Raw genomic sequence first — 17,258 nt, forward strand, 5'->3', positions numbered from 1 at the left:
TCTGGCTCCCCTTGCTTTTTTTCCCATGCATTTTAAAATACTATCTTGTTTAAGAACACTACAAAGCCTCCCTGATTCCTGGTTCTCTTGCCAGTGCTAGTGCTTTCTGTTCTGTCTCATTTAAGTCTTAATTCATCTGTCTGTGAAAGCTTAACTGCCCCAGCTTTGTAAGGCTAATTTAAAAAGCATGTTGAGATCCTCCAATAAGAACATAATGAAATTATTTAATATTGTTAACGCAAATCAATTTCTTGTCTTTTGTCAGCTCATAATGTGAAATGTTCTCCAGAGTGACCTTTGCTGGGTTACTACTTAAATATGCTTATTCTCTTGCCTGTGTAGTTATCTGCAGCTGCGTACTGAATGTTGCTTTAATACCATCTGATCTGATCTCTAGCTTGGCTTCTTGAGGAGACAAACTCCATGATTCTTCTAATTCAGTCTGCCAGTCACTGCTACCCCAATAACGTTTCAAGTGAGGGTCAACTTTAATCCAATTAAACACAGGAGTCTCAAGAAAATTCAGTTCCTACTTGTAATTTCATGTAGCTAGCTAGAGAGAGCCTATTAGCGCTCCTAGTGAACCGGCAGCAAAGAAAACAGGACATTTTTTGCTTTTGCTGTGGCCCAGCAACGAGCAGCTAGCCCTGGGCTGCTTGGTCGGTCAGTCAGCACACAAACATGTCTTTCGAGTCAGTCACACTCCCTACTGCTTCTTGCCCAGCCCCCTGGCCTGGCAGAGGTCAGTACAGGAGAGCTGAGGGTGCGGGAGGGCCACGGGGTATCCTTGTACGCCTCGGCTCAGAGGAACACAGAAGGGAATACAGAAGCTTGGCTGGAAGACTGCAGGAAACTAGACTTCACAAGTGCAGCTGCTGGGGGGACCTAACTGTTTGGAGTTGCTTAGAGTATTAACTAAAGAGCTTTGAACACAAGGCTGAGAAGTCCTAGTAATTCCCAGAAAATAACCGCATTGAAACCACACTTCCTTATTCTGGGCCGTGTCTGTAGCTAGAGGACAGCTATGAGCGGTAAGCAGGTTGAAGCTTGAGGCCCACCGAGTCTGTAGGTGTGGCATACGTAGCTAGAGGCTGCCCAGCTTTCTGTTTCATCCTTGGGGAGGAGGAGGAGGTGTGCACTGTGCTTTCCCACAGAGGTTGCACAGGCTTTCCTTCCTGCACAGGCTGTGGTGACTCCAAGGACAAAATGGCTTCAGAGTCTTCCACACACAAAAAGCTTTTCAGAATACGAGATACGGTATACACATGTTCACACTGAAGGGCATCTCTGTTTCCTGGTTACATACAAGTACAACGAGGCAGGTAATGCCAGCTGTGCTGGTCGTTTACATTGTGTGGGCACAGTCTGCAAAGACAGAGAGTGAGTCCAGCTCTTCAGGATGCAGGCTACCGGATAGCCCCGAGAGTGCAGCAACTTTCAGTCACTAATGCTATGTCTACAGTTCAGTCAGAGATTTAGAAGTGAACTTTATACCTTTATCAGTTCAGGTAGCTACTTGTTCAGGAGTGACTTGAGCTTGCTTACAATTTAAACTTCTGTTTATGATATACTACATACTGAACATAGTTATAGAGTATCCTTTTGAAGTGTGGGTGAATTTCATACCAGATTTTCTGGGCTCTAGGATCAGCAGCTACAGAATTAGAATGTCTTAGAAACCATCAGATGAGCTAAAAAAGGGAAGAAAAGTCTTAAAAAGAGAAAAGAATGAAAAATACAAAAGGAAACCCCAAACATCAATACCAAGAATATAAAACTCAAACCTCTGAAGCCGCCTGGTTGTGAGGTTGAGGAAAGCACATGTGTTTCGGCTATGCTGCCGGCAGGTGGACTCTGAAAGGCCTTATAGAACTGGTGCTTCCTGTGGAGGCAGGCAGAAGAACAAAGCTCGTGGAGGTGCCTTTTCTCCTCCTTGCCCCACTCTACTAAACCGTGGCCTCCGATTCCCTGACACCGCCCAGGGGAGCGAGATGAAGTGGAAGAGGATTGTTATCTTCGCTATCCTGCAGGCACAGCTCCCAATTACAGGTAAGGCAGGCTTTTATATTACAAGGAGCTATTTTAAAACTCTTTTGAGGTGAGGAAAGAGCATGATGTTTCTGTTGGATTCTCCATCCTTTTGGTAGCAGGAAGATATCTGTGTGCAGAGCTTGACCATATATGTCTCCCTAATTACGGCTAGTTATGTACTAGTTCAGGACCAGGGCTGCAGGACTCGTTGAATATGAACTCCCTTGCTATAAAAATACCCTTAGGAGGGTAGGGAGGAGGAAATGAGGGCAGCAACAGTAGATACTATTGGTGAGGCCTGCTTTTGTTGTGTTGGAGCAAATGCTGTAGCTGAATAACAATTTGCAGCTAAATATGGCTCTCAGCCCTCACCCAAGCAGATTTCCTTGGGATTTAGAAGGAGAAATTTGATACAATATTGAAAATATAGTCACTTTCAGTAATGTGCATGAGAGAGGCTTTTAATTTAGCTAGATAAAATTAGAGGTGAATTACTTCTCAGTAGTATGTTGTGTGGTTGGTTTGCAGTAAATGGCATACCCAGCAGGTTGGAAATAGGGTAGAGTATGTAATAAAGGCTAAAATCCTTCAACTTGTGTCATTACCTTCAAACTAGACATAGTTTAAAATTAAAAAATGTTACCTTTATGTATTGGCTCCTCCTGGTCAGAAAGTGAAACAGCTTTAGTGCGCACAAATCTTCAAAGGTTGCATTTACTTTGGGAGAGAGGAACGCTCTTCTTAATAGAAGAAAAAAATGGAATTTACATCCAGAGTAGGCCTAGAGATAGACCTGAGTTTGGAGAAGTGCGCAACTATGAAAAACTAGTAGGCTGCCTTTGAGTGTGTATTTTAAAAAAAATAAAATCCACTGGAAGAGTTTCACCCATAATATATGTAGTGAATATTCTTACAAATATACCATCCTTATACTGAAAATCTTTGGAGACTGTGGCAAACTTTTTATTTAAGTTTTCTGGAGATTAGAGAAAGAATTCACAGCCACTCACACTGTGGAACCAGTTCTAGTAATTTGTGGAGATTGTTTCAAGAGGATTTTAACTAGACCTGCATTCTCTGTGGTAAGTATGCATTTTTCTGTTTGTGTTACTTTTATCAAGCTTGTGTCCCTTTCTGATATCTAGGTGTACTGTGGACACTGTATGAAGAGATGAAAGTATGAGACATGAATAAACACTAGAATACCTTTTTCCCTGGGTCTGTGAAAAAAAGTTCTGAAATTTCCAGACCCTTACGATTTCTCAAGAAAAGGTGATTTTATTTCATGGACCTGTACAGGAATTACTTAAGGTAAAAGGTACCTGAAGAAATCTTTTCTCATTTTCTCCTTTTATTCTGTCCCAAGACAGCAGTATTTTGCATAGTTCATTTTTACATTTTTAGCGGAAAATCTTTTTGGAAAAATAGGTAAAATGATGTAATACAGTTTGAAGATGGCTAAAGCCAAGCACCAAACCAAAGGCCAAGGGCCTTTGGTGAACAGTTCTTAGGGGTATTCACGTTCACAAAGAATATGTAGGATCAAATTTTGGACAGGCCACAGCAGCCATTAATTTGGAGGTGATTGATGGGGTTAGATCCCCTAAAGATTTGAAAGGGAAGCATTTTTGATAGGATGCCTGTAATTCTTCAAGGAGCAGTAGAATTTAGCTTGAGCATACAGGTAAAATAAAAGAAATACAATACAATATTTGTAGAATCATTGCTACATTATTGATGTAAGATACTGACACAGTAACAAAAATGGAAGATCACCATGAACCAAGCTGAGACCAAACAGATGAGTTTTTTGGCTCAAAGCTATTAACAGAAGCAAAGATCCGATGCTGCCTGGGGTGCTTTCAAGCCCTTTTAGAATGAAGTAAACTCATTTTTTCAAAAAGCAAACTCAGAGTGCGAAGAAGGTCAGTAAGCTGCATACCATCTTACAGTGAATTCATTCTAAGTCACTATGATGCAATTTTGTGCTTTTTTGCTAACTAGTTAGCTTGAAGATGCTGCCAGGATTGGGACTGATGAACTCATAAAGACTTTCCTTTTGATCTATTGAGTACTGAAAGAAATATGACAAGTGTGAGAAATATTTTGTTTTAAATAAGTTATTCTAGAGATGGGCAACAGATTCTGATGCAGATTTGAATTTTTGACAGCAGACCACAAATTTCGGGCTATTCAAACTTGACCTTTGATCCATTACAGAGAGAATTTTGTATCATATCTATATTTAGTTTTCTGTATTTTTACCTTCAGAAGTACAAAAGAGTTGTTTTCCAAGTTTGCCTGAGGTCATCCTATATGCATTCAAATAAAAAGTGCATTAAAAGAAATATTCCAGATTTCTGAGCAGATTACTTTGTTAATTGTGTCGTTCTTTGATACCTAAGAAGAATTTTGAAAGACTGCTACCCAAAGAATCTCGGAAAAAATCACAAAAAAAATCTCTCCATATTTTACAGAGCTTTTAGTCTAAAGCATGACAGGCTTCAATAGCAATAAAGCAGTACTGTGAGCAATACTGTAGAATTGCTCCTAATTTTCTTTTAAGGCTATTGAGATGACATTTTGATTTGTATGAGTAGATGATATATGCAGAAAAACACATACACATGCAGTTATGTGTATGCACACAAACATATGTGCAGGGACTCTAAAAAGGACAACCCTTCTCTGTTTTGCACTTCTTTACAGAATCATTTTTTTCATAATCATCTGTTAAACAGAATTGGGCAGTGTATTTTTGCTAACTCTGCGGAAAGCAGAACATATCTGGCTTTGACAGATACTTGTGCAATTCATTTTAATAATCACTGTCTCTTCTATCTGTTGGGCACCATGGTGAACAGGGAGCCTTTTTTCAACCAGTTCATGGTCAGGAAAATAAAATGGACAAATTGTGGGGTTTAGGTTTCATTTATTCATTTCTTTCTTTCCTCAGATCACTTATTTAGCAGATATGCAAACTAAAGGATATGTAAACTAAAAGTTGTTTACAAGGCTATCTACAAAATGTGAACAAGTAAATATAAACTATTTTGGATACCATTTCCACTTCCATATGCCCAATCTCTAAGCTGTCGTAGCTGAATTTGTGTTACATCCAGGGAAAAAAGCTGAAGGCCTCATTTCATGTTTTCTTTCCTTTTTGTCCTTTCTGTTCACAATGATTCATTAATATTTCATGGAAAAACTATGAACTGGCACATTTGCGAATTGAACAAAATGTTGACAACTGTAGTCTTTCTTTGTAAAGGGCCGTTTGTCAAACTATTGCAGTGCTACAGTTCTCTAATGCTTATTATAGAGTAAGTGCTTTTTATCTGAAACCTTCCAAGCGAAATTCCTAATGAGTGAAGTAACAGGTTAATGATTGCATTCCTTCTGCTGTTTTTTTTTTCCATGTACACTAGATAGGATCTATATACAAAATGGAGACAACTGTCTGAAAATGTATTTCTCTTTTATAATTTTATCCTTCTTAAGTAAGACTATGTGGATAAAAAGCAAAAATGAATAAAATAGGAGTTTCACTAGCAGCTTAAAGGGGACCAGAACTTGATTTATGAATAGACATTCATGTAAGGAACACTTTTGACAGCATTTTTTTGTTATTTGCACAAACTTGAATTGTGCTTAGCACCTTGGGTAAACCAGTAAAACAGATAGTGTATATGTATGTATGTATGTGTATTTATATATATATATATATATATATATATAAAATATATATTTATATATATATATATACACACACACACATATATAAAATCCTTGTTTTCCTAACTACCTCCCCCGTTAAAAACAGAAAGACTTGCTTGCACCATTGCAGACAAACATCAAATAACCCCCTCCTCCAACTCATCATGTATTCAAATATCTGTATTATATGTAGAAATGTAAAATACATCAGCTACCGTTGCAAGAAAATAGAGTATATTTTTAGGGTGGCATGAGCAGAGGATAAAACTTCTCAGAATTATTTCTAAAATGTTTGTTGTGCTAAAGGTGTGCATGCATCTGTGTAAATGTGCATGTATACTGTTATGTAAGTTGTTGATTTTCGTTATTCTATTACAACGTAAGTCAGCAGCTACATTAAAGTTTCGTTTGATATTTCTTTTTATCATTAAGAAAACAATTTGTGTTGTTCCAGAGTCTTTGAGAATTTGAAATTTTACAGAGTTTTCTGATTTGCACTGTTGCAATAATGTAATATTTGGAGACCGGTTCTGAATACTATTATTTTAATTAAATTCAATTCTACACCTTTAAAAAATACATAGTATTTGTATTTTAAAATATTACTGTCCAAATTAGATTTCTCTGGAAAGCTAAGGAGATATGTAAATCCATGTTGTCATATGCAGCTGTTTAATAATTTCATATATAACCTAGATAAATGTGCATGCAATTGAGAAACTGAATTTGCAGTTCTTCGGGTTGCTCACTCAAATGCACAAACCTTGAGAGAAAGTGGAGATGTCTAGCCACATGCAGTGGATATGTGCGTCTTTGCAAAAGGTAGATAGACTTACAGAAATGCAGTTCTTTCACTCCTTTGACATTTTAACTATAAAAATAGAAGTGAAAAATATCTAGCTGCTAAACACGTAAGCTCACAAGCACCGGTGTCTATGAACGTTTACTTTAAGTGGTAGAAGTCATATTAATTTTTGAACCATATATGTTGGAAATACTTGAATCCCTAAAAGTTTTCTAGGGTTATTGCACCAACCTTTGGAAGCCTTTTATGTAGTTTGTTCATGGCACTTTGATATATAATTGATTTAGTCTTAGACGTTGAAGTTGGACAATCAACTAGAATATACAAAAATATACAAAATGAAAGGAAGATGAAATACAGAAAAGACTGGGAGTTTTCCATCTCCACACACTTTTGGTATGTGACAATATGTCAAACATAGTGCTTCTAACAAACAGGTTTCTGAGCCAGATAAAATTTTCATACCATGGGACCATTTGTACATGGAAAGTATAATCATAGGGAAATCTTCATCTATATTTTGATTCTTTCTGAAAATAAGAAGTTTTATTATATTTTTTAAGCAAAGGAGAAGCCATAAAGGTAACACTTCATTCTTTGGAAGCTCAGATAATACGAAAGTAAAATATATACCAAATTAGAATTGTATGGAAGTAGATTAGGGAAAAAGGGTGAAAAATTATCAACAAACAATAACATAAACCATAGCAAGACGCTCTGAATAGATCAGGCGGTGGCAGTGTTATTGACACTTGTGGCTTTATAAAAAAACTCACTGTATTTGATTTATTTAAACTTGAAGCTGTTGCCTTAGTGAAAACCTTAACTGCTACCACCTTTCTAGTCAAATTTTCTAGTTTATAAAGGCACCTTGAAAATGCAAACCTGCATGGTTCCAGAAGCAAATAGAACGAAACAGCTGCATAATATATCATCTATAAACACTTTTTAAGGCAATTGCTAGATTTGGGGGACAATGAACCAACCCGTTTCAGGATGTCGCAATGTTTGTGGTTGGTAAGCACTGAAAATAGTTTCCTGGTCAAAAACTATATCAAATATTTAGAACCAGAGAACAGAGAAAGAACAGCTTTCATAAGTACTTCAAAATTTGAAGAACAAAAACAAATGAAGAAATTTTATTTATAATTAATTCACAAACTAAAGGAACACGAACACTGTGCTAATGGTATAAGCTGCAATGTGCAGGAAATGTGATGAAATAATACTGCTTTGGGTAATTTTTTTTCTATTTAAATAAATGATGTTCAATACTTTTATTAAATGACTTTTAAATAAGTGACTTTTGATAGTTTTAGTAGGACAGTGACTATTGAATAAAGGAAAGAACTCTGTGACTACAAAACACATTTCTTCTAGTTGTTTTTTCAAATTTTATAATGAATGTGTTCCAGCTAGGAGCATGAGTGTTTTGTATTCATTGTAGTTAAATACTGCTGTTATCCACATGACTGACAAAATTTAAATAAACAGAGCCAAATACCTCTATCATAAATGCTTCTCAAATATTTAATGCATATGTATGTATTATCAGTTCAGTTAAACTTGTCATGTTCCATATCTTTTTCACAAAGCAAATTGAAGCTCCAAAGGGGAAGAAATAGAAAAATGTCTGGTTGGCAGTTAGATGGATGAGGGCAAACCCTTGCGCTTGCCCAAATCCTGCAGGTATCCATGTGGGACCAGGGCCCAAAGTGACTTATTTGTGATTAGATACTTTACTTAGAAAAAAATTATTTTGTATTATTTAATACAGAAACTCAAAGTAAAAATTAACATACACTTTGTTATTTTATCAGATCAGTCTGAAACAAGAATTTTGTTTTGTACAATGTATCAATATTACTTTTGGCAAAACATCATTTCAGTGAAAGGGATCAACATCATAGCATTAGATACTGCAAACTCTTAATCATCAAATGCTGTTTGTTTTGTTATGCAGAAATAGCTGAATGGTTTGAATTATGACTTTTAAAGGAATAAAAGAATTGGATTCCTGGGCTGGGATCTTACAGCTCACAACCAATACCTCAGAAGTTTAAACCTTTGAGAAGAAAAAATTCGGCTTGTGAATCATGGCTTGCATCTAGAGCCATTTAATCACTAAGTACTAGATCATTTTTCATTAGTATATCAGCAAGTGTTGATGAGCAAAGCCAACATCAAAACTTCGATAGGAAAAGTAATTTTTATCTCTAGCCACTGTCTGTTGGGGTTTATACTGTTGCCCGTCCTAGTACTGTCTGTGTCTCTGTCACATAAAATTAATTGCAATGCAAAAGTCTTACCAGAATTTTCGAGAGTAATCTCTGTCTCCCTTTCTCTCCCCATGATGTGAATTGGGCACAGTACCATTGCTTTTGGCTTTTATGTATGATGGGTGATTTGAGCAGCATGTTGTACGAACGTGAGGGTGCGTTTATGAGGACTGAAAAGGGGAATAAAGTCTTGTGAATTTCATGAAGAAATATATTCTGAAGGAAGGAAGAGAGAACACACAAAAGTGTTCTATAATTGATTTTATATTAAAAAAAAAAAAGTCTACATAACCTAGAAACAGTTAGTTTCTCAGAAGCAAGCAAACAGTTCTGTGAATTATTCACTCTGAGTATAGTTTCTCTGCTTATAAAATGTTGTGTAATGAATTAGTTTCTTTTGGTGATTTTTTTTAGAAGATATTATTTCTATTCCATAGATTTCTTCCCAACAACTTCCTATTAATTTTCAGTGTTCAGTTACTAACGTGCGTTATGTTGTGGTTCATTAACTAAAGGTATGGTACATGACTGAGTTAGTATGCACAGGTGAACTCATTCTTCAAGCCTTAGTCATTACAAACTAGAACTTGCTTCTAGTTTTGTTACAACTAGAAATTTGTAATGAAAGATTTTTAGAAGAGCTGTATGGGAGTGGTCCTCTAAACTATGAAGTAATGTAAGAATGCGTCTTTGATCTTTTATTTTACTTCTTTTATAATATTTTATTTTCATACTTCTCAGTAAATGTAAAAATTCTTGCTGTCAATTTTTACACTTTATTGTCTATTTAGATCTGGAGAGTTACAAATTCAATGCAACCAAAATAACCCGTACGATTATTAACTGAATTTTGGAGGCTTACACTAGCAATAAATTTGACTTTACGCTTGCTCACTACCTGCATATTTTTTTTCGTCCTGGTTACCTATTACGTGTTCGTCATTAGTTTCTGATTCTTTTGATTTCTCTCTGGAAGTGTAAGCTTATCTGTGTAAATTTTGCCTGGGGTTACCCTGATGAATGAAGTATAATAATTAAATCTTTACATTTGCTGAGCTTAAATAAAAATGGTGAAAGAAAATGAGAAACTCATTTTCAGCAATAGTATTTTAACTTCCTTTTGCTGAAATGGAGAGACAATAATGCCCGAGATGCCTAATTTTTAACTTCTTGAAAGTATTGATCTTTTAAATGTAAAATGGAGCATATGTATGTTATGAGAGTGACCACACCCAACAGACCAGAGAAGACAAGTAGGTTAATCAATCTTGATTTCTAGCCAAAAGTTAAATATCATTGCACTTGCTGTTATTTTAAAAATGAACATCTAATATGTACTGTAAAAGTCTTCTGGAATTTAGCTCCTCAGAATAAGCATCTAAAATGAAAATATCTCTAAATCTCAGTAAAATTATATTAAATTATGCTTTCAATAAGAATCGGTCTCACTTAGACTTCGATTTTAGTAGGAAATTGAGGGGAGTTTTGCCTACACATGCACACCGTACTGGACAGGAGCAGAATTCTGCAGTGAACACTAGACCCCCAGCACAGTGCGGTAACCGAGGCCGTGCTGGCCCAGGCACAGATGGGCAGCTGTGGGCTCCCAGGGAGCCATAAAACTCACTTGCGTGAGAGCATTATTTCAAGCCACTGCATGGAGTCTTTTTTTTTTTTTTTTTTTCATCCGTAATTTTGACAGGTGGACTCTACTTTCTGCATCAAACTCAATGTGGTTTGCTTACTGAGAATATGCTTTTCTTTTTCTCTTGCAATTAATGTATAAATTTACTAAGAACAACACAACTTTGTCCATCTTCTGTATATACAGGTTTGTGAGACAATTCAAAGAAGTAATTTATTTAAGGCAACTTCTTCCAGTTGATTGGTCATGCTGTCTGAAAAGTATAGTCTAAAAAAATATTGCCTGTCTGTGAAAGGTTGAAAATAACTACAGATGTTCAAAAGTTTTGTTTTCCTGGAGAGTTTTGCCTGAAATATAATGAGATACTAGAAGTTACGCATACCTTGTTCAGTACTTGACTTTTTTTTTTTTTTTTTCTGAGACTACGCTACAATCACATCTTTGAGCATTTCTCCATGACTCAAGGATTAAAAACATATTTTTAGAAAATGTAAAATGGGGATGCTTATGAAATTACGGCTCTCTAGGAGGAGCTCAGTTTTCGTTTACCTTGTTTTGAACTCTTTCTTACATTTCAGATGCCTCTGGTATTAATATGAACTAGACAAAACTGGAATTTTCACTCTGTTGTCTGTTCATGCTTAATTAATCTCTTTTCTGCTAATAACTGAGCTGTTGCTTTACTACTTGCCACAAAATCAGCACTGCTATAATGCATTTGTTACTGCTGTTAGGTATGTCTCTTCTGGCGAAAAAGTAGCAGCAGATTTTCAGGTTTGATACAATTTTTATTTGTTTGTTTATAACTTTCTTAAAGAAGTTACAGATATGAACCTTCAGCCTTATCTTACTGTAACATCTTTTCCAAGATATTTTTATCTGATTTTATCTTTCTCAGCTGCAAAAAGGTAGCTAACAAGTTTGCTGCTTTTGTTCTTGCTCTGCTTTTTACATCTTGATCCAAATGTCTATTTGTTAGATATGATGGCTTTAGTAGCCTGGAAATCAGGTTTAAAATAGAGCTGAAAGAGACGTAATAGTTTCATCCTGTAAAACTTCTCAAAATTTTCATTTTTTTCCTTTTTTTTTCTACGGGGGTAAACCAAATCCCTCTAAATTATTTTTGTGAGTCTGTGAGTAATTAGTATTCTGTGTTTGGGAAGAGGGAAACCCAGATTCAAGTCCTTACTCTGCCTGATTCAGACCAGGAGCTTGAGAGAGACTCCCACCTGCTAAGCTATTCAAGAAAGGCTATTCTTAGTTTTGATCAAAAATTCTGACGCAAGTCAAAAAATGTTCAGTAATTAACGTGTCATTAAAATTTATACTGGAACTTGTTTTTGATGAGCTAGTATTATTTAATTAAACCAATGTAATAAAAAAAACCCTCAGTGTTAGTTTTGATATATCTTGTAGAGACAGTTTATACAGTCAGTTTAATCCTTTGTGGTCAAGTAATGGAGTGCATACAGTTTTGTTCTGGAGAAGACCTACGGCATTCTTGCCTGTTCTGCAGAGCCACACCGTAAGGGTCAGTGCTACACAGTGGAGTGTGCAGTTAAGAATTTCCCCACCTATCCTTGCAAAAATTGTTGCTCTGTCTCCAGAAGTGGCTGTATTTCAGCATGACCAGAATCTCTAAGCAAGCTCCTGTGTATGAGACTGCCTGCAAAATGGGGCATAGTGGTGCTGCCATTCTATTGTGCATAGATACATGAAAATAACATGAAGTTAGTATTGATAACATATGCTTAAATATTGATTATCGTGCAACATCTGAAACAACATTTAGTTATCCAGCACTGTAAGATCTAGGAGAAAGTTCTAAGCTACCAAATCTTAAGGGTGTGGAGGGACCTGAGGGAGGCAGCAAAACAGAGTATGATCAGAATAGGCAATCTGAGAAAGCCCAGCAAGTACACAGGCCTTTCGTGGAGAGAAGGATTATCTGAAAACAAATACAGAAAAGAGGGGTTTAGAAAGATTTGGGCAAGTTGCCTCATCTTTAAATACGTTATCTATATGCTATATAGATAGCTGTATAGATATGCATATCTATAAATATGTAAAATGAGGATAATATTTATGTCAAACTTTCCTTGTGTGATTAGGGCATGTCTGTGTTTTAGTAAATGCTGTTTGTGTAAACATACCTAAACTAGCTTTAAATTACATAGCTGATTTAAGGCAACTCTCTAGTGGTGTCAGCACAAGGTTTATTTCAGGCTAACTGCCTGGGCATTTACCCAACTGCTCAGTCAGATTTTTGCAGCCCACATTGAGATCTATGCTGAAGGAAAAATCCTGTTATTAACTAGTTTGAAACCAATTTAGCTATGTTTTTGTGACCCTCTGCAGCCTCCACAGTGACTGCAGTGCGTACAAAAGCTTTTGGAAAGGAGAAGGTTTCTCATTCTGTGCCTTTGGACTCAGTGGGATCTTCATGCCTTTTAAAGCTTTAAGGTCACACTATAATAAAAATAAAGCATTGCGCAGCCTCTTCTGTAATTAGAATATATCTTATACCCAAGAAAAAGATTGCTGCTAAGTTATTTAGCTCTTACTTTTCGGTGTGCATGTACAGATGATTTTGCAAAGTGGTTTTACTTGAGTCCTCATTTAGATAATGTCCTATTCCTAATGCAATGTTTTGTTTTGAGTTTATTTTTAATATTTTTCTGTTTAACTCTTAATTACCATGTTTTACTGTAGTTCTGAATATTGTTAAATTATCTTGCAGTGCTTTTTAATTTTATCTGATTAGAAGATTGCTATTAAGGTACCAAGAAAAATCAATATGAATTGAATGTAAACTTTTCAGTTTGAGAAGTCTGAAGTTCAGGGTCTTGTCTGAGGTACTTGTAGATAAATCACATGATTCTTATCACTCTCAGGGCTTTACAAATTGTTTCTGCCCCAAGTGAAATAAAGCTATTTTTTGGCTAAAGCAAGAAAATAGAAAAAGGGGACTACAGGTTTTATATTTTTAAGTGTGGTTGATTTATTATGTAACCTTTAGAAAGCCACTGGAATTTGTGTAGTCATTCCAGTAAGATAGTGTCCAAACTTAGCCAATATGGGCCACTGCCTTAGGTTTTGTTAGTTGTAAATTGCCTATCAAGCTGATGATATACAAATAATACCTAAACTTCTAACTCACATGAGCCTGAAGAATATACCCTGTATTAGTTTTTAATTAATCATCAAAGTGGTTTATTTGCCTATTTCACAGTGATGTTTTGGAAAGTGAGATATATGAAGTGGTTTTTAGATCTACTGGTGTAATATTTTGAATATACAGGAAATGAAAGTGGTGGCTATGTCTAATTTTCTGCTACATTCACAAAGACCCTTATTGCTTACATGTCAGCCTTGCTTGCCCAGGGAAAATGGGCAACCTCTCTCCCTCCCTCTCATTAAAAAAAACTTGCCATTCCAGGTTCAGATGAACTGATGGGAGACGTGGAAAATAAAAACTCAGATGTTGGTGTTCTATTAGTCTTCCTGAAGTGGAGAGAAAGGAAAAATAATATCCTGTGCAGATTGTGCATTTTTTCACACTTACAAAGCATCTTGAGATTTTTAGGCAGTATGCTACAGAGATGTAAAATGTTTATTGCACTGTATGCTGCCTGCCAAGGAGTGCAACATATGCATGCTGTCAGTGTTGGTGCTGCTCCTAATGCGATGGTGTTTGACCTGGTTGGTGTCTGAGTACTGTTGTTCTAGGGAAGGCAGTATTGGAATCGCTAATATATTTGAACAATTATTCTAGTCACCTTTTGCTCCTATGGGAACTCCTATGCTGGGACGTGGTGATTATAATGGCTACATTTCTCATTTAAACTAATTAAAGCATATATTATCTTAGTAGAAATAGTTCTTGCTATTTCAGTAGGTGTTGAAGTTCAGCTCTCAGCTGTCTGTCTTCCTATAACTACATGCTTCTTTTCTCATAGATAGCTTCTGGCTAGTGAGGACTTGCCCTATGCATTAACTATTAAGCAGGCATCAAAGCAAGGGCTTCCTCTGGGGACTGACTGCAGTTTATTTGCTCGATGTATGTAGCCTCTTTTGCCTCAGGCACAGAATAGAGCACCTCAGTCTTAAACTCCTGGGTCTTGGGCTTCTGAGAAATGAACTTGCCTAAGGGAAGCTATACTTCAGCAAAGCTTTTTTCAGGGTGTTTTGGCTTATACAGGATAATATCTGTAATGTGGCTTGGAAAATGCTCAGCGTATGGCACTTGTCTATTATCTGCGTTGTATGTGAGAGCCGAAGGAGTGTGAGCTTGCCTGAAACCTACTTGGGATTTTCTTCCAAAGCTGTCATTCTACTGAGCCTTTCAATCTTGGTGCCTTGAGCTGAAGGAGGATGGGAAAAGCGGCGTGAAATATTTTGAAATAGAGCCCTAGAGGCAAAAGGCAATTTGAATGGAATTTACATAAAACTTATCAAAACATAGCCTCTTAGACATCTGTATGTAGTGCGTTAAAGAATACTCACATGCACATATGTGAAGAAGGTTTGAGAGAGGTTACAGTTAGTGTTGAAAATATACTGAGCGTAGAGAGGATGAAATAAAAAACAGCATGGGTTTTAGAACAAATAGCTATAAAATGGTTGCTGAATTACTTTAGAAGAGGATCAGAAGAAAGATTCAACCATCTGAATAGCAATGTTTTGGAATAGATTTTTCTTAGGGCAAAGGGGGTAAAAACTGAATTCTTATTCAGGAGGAGCTTGCTGAGTTTATGGAATAGATTTTATCACATGACTGTCTACCGGAGCAAGAGACTGTTTAACTACTAAGGAGGTCTTTGTCACTCCTTTATTCTTATCTATGTATTTGGGAGGTATGCAAGAACACACAATGTTATTACACAAGCATGTTAAAGGCATATTTATGCTATGTAACTTCATGGCTGGATACAAATACAATGCTATTGACATTGTATGGGTGTATACCTAGCGAGTAATACAAAAATGCATGAATGTGCTTGTAAGCATGCATTACAAACTGATCTGTCTCTTAAATGCATATGCACAATTTGGTGTGATGGCATGAAAATGTATTTGGTTCCTTTATCAAAGCCATTTTTTAAATGAAGAATTAATAAGGAGCAAAGGTGATCTTCAGTGTTTTGTATAGTGCTACATGTGTAAATGTTGAAAATGCAAAATCTATTGGCAACCTTTCATCTTTTATCTGCTAAAGAGCATTTTTTTTCTGAGAAAGGGAACTTCTCAAGTTACATATACACTGTGCATGGTGGGAAGAAGACTATTTTCCCAGCTGATGCCAGGAATAATGGAATGTTTCTTTTTCAGTTTGAAATTACTATTTCAAAGGGAGTGAACACATGCTGATGCCACTAGAACTTCTGTTTCTGACCTACTTCTTTTCCGTGATGGAAGTACTACCTGGATTCCATATTTATGAGGCAAGAGGTGCTGGTATACTTTCTAGTTATTTACCTTCCCATTAATGAAAAGCACAAGATGATACCAGCTTCACCTTGAGTTCATTGCACAGAAGAAGCAGATGATGAGAAATCTGAACTCATTTAAAGGACATGTCTGAAATTTGTGTTCACGTTTGTAAAGATCTCTATTAAATGCCTTGCAAACCCACAGAGGAACCAGAAAATTCAAAGTAGTGAACCCTTAAATATCCTTTTGAATCTCATGATATTTATCTTTGTCTCTTAGCATACTTCATTTGCATCCTTAGATGTGCTGCACACAGCACTGTCCCACACAGAGGCATGAACATGTAATGTCTTGCATGTGTCCGATGCACATCACACATTCCCAAGTATCTTTCCCAGCTATCTGCTGAAGTTATTCACCACTCTCTGCTTGAAGTCACTTTTCGAATGAGCAAGACAAACTTCTTTCATGATCCATGTATGTATCAAAGACTCATCTGTCCTGATTTAACTTCCCAGTATGAAATTGCAATTTCAGTATTTATTCTGTCATTTAGTTTTCAAGTGCCTTATTCACCCTTTCTTAGGAGAAAGTCTTGTAAACCCTATTCATGGTCTTATCTTTCATTCATCTTATTTATTTACCTGTTATTTCTAGCTATAAATCTGAGATCATAGTAACTGACCGATTTTCTTATGTATTCCATATGAGAAGTATAGTTTCCACAGAACTTCTAAGATTAAACTACTTTCCCAAATACTTTGATGTTTGCATGTGTTAGAATGATTTACAGGTCTTATCTAGACCACAGGAGATTTTTCTTGGGTAATGTGAATATTAATAAAGTGTGATATGCTGCTTGATAACAGCCAATTTGTCCTGATCTGTGAACTATAACATAATTGATGAAAATAAGATCAAATGTAGTACAGTTTTGTAATATAACAAATGTCTTTTTTGTGCTTGTCACATTATAGAATTAGACTATTGGAAGTTAAAGGCTACCAAACTGCCCAACTTTAAAATACTGAATTTGTTGAACAACAAGAGTCTGCTAAGAATAACACCTTTGATATTATTTTTGAGGAGTGTGTAATTTCCCTGTTGTGAGAGAGCTTTGAGAAAGAACAAAATTCTCTCAGTGTCTCTGTATGGTCAGATTTACTTTATTATCTCTGAAAGCAGATTGGGAAATGGAAATACAAAGAATTAAAACAGCTTTCTTCAAACCTCAAAGTGGTGGAAATAAGAATGGAAGAACTAAATAATTGTTACTGAGGATATAATAATGATTTGACCTTCCTCACTCGATTTTCTCAGTCAGTTGATATTCATGTAATCTAGTGAA

General features: G+C 36.1%; 1 protein-coding gene across 2 annotated transcripts in view; it reads left to right on the forward strand.

Moving 5' to 3' along the window:
- The first annotated feature begins 1,714 nt into the window (after positions 1-1,714).
- Positions 1,715-17,258, forward strand: part of CD247 (CD247 molecule) — a 60,073-nt gene continuing 44,529 nt past the window's right edge. The window contains exon 1 of one of the 2 annotated variants that reach the window (XM_062597283.1): positions 1,715-2,049. In XM_062597283.1, coding sequence (XP_062453267.1) covers positions 1,992-2,049 — 58 coding nt within the window. In that variant the 5' untranslated portion in view covers positions 1,715-1,991. The remainder of the gene's footprint in view (positions 2,050-17,258) is intronic. The other variant, XM_062597275.1, reaches the window with a different exon arrangement.

Source organism: Rhea pennata, chromosome 1, assembly GCF_028389875.1.
Source record: "Rhea pennata isolate bPtePen1 chromosome 1, bPtePen1.pri, whole genome shotgun sequence".
NCBI lineage: Eukaryota > Metazoa > Chordata > Aves > Rheiformes > Rheidae > Rhea > Rhea pennata.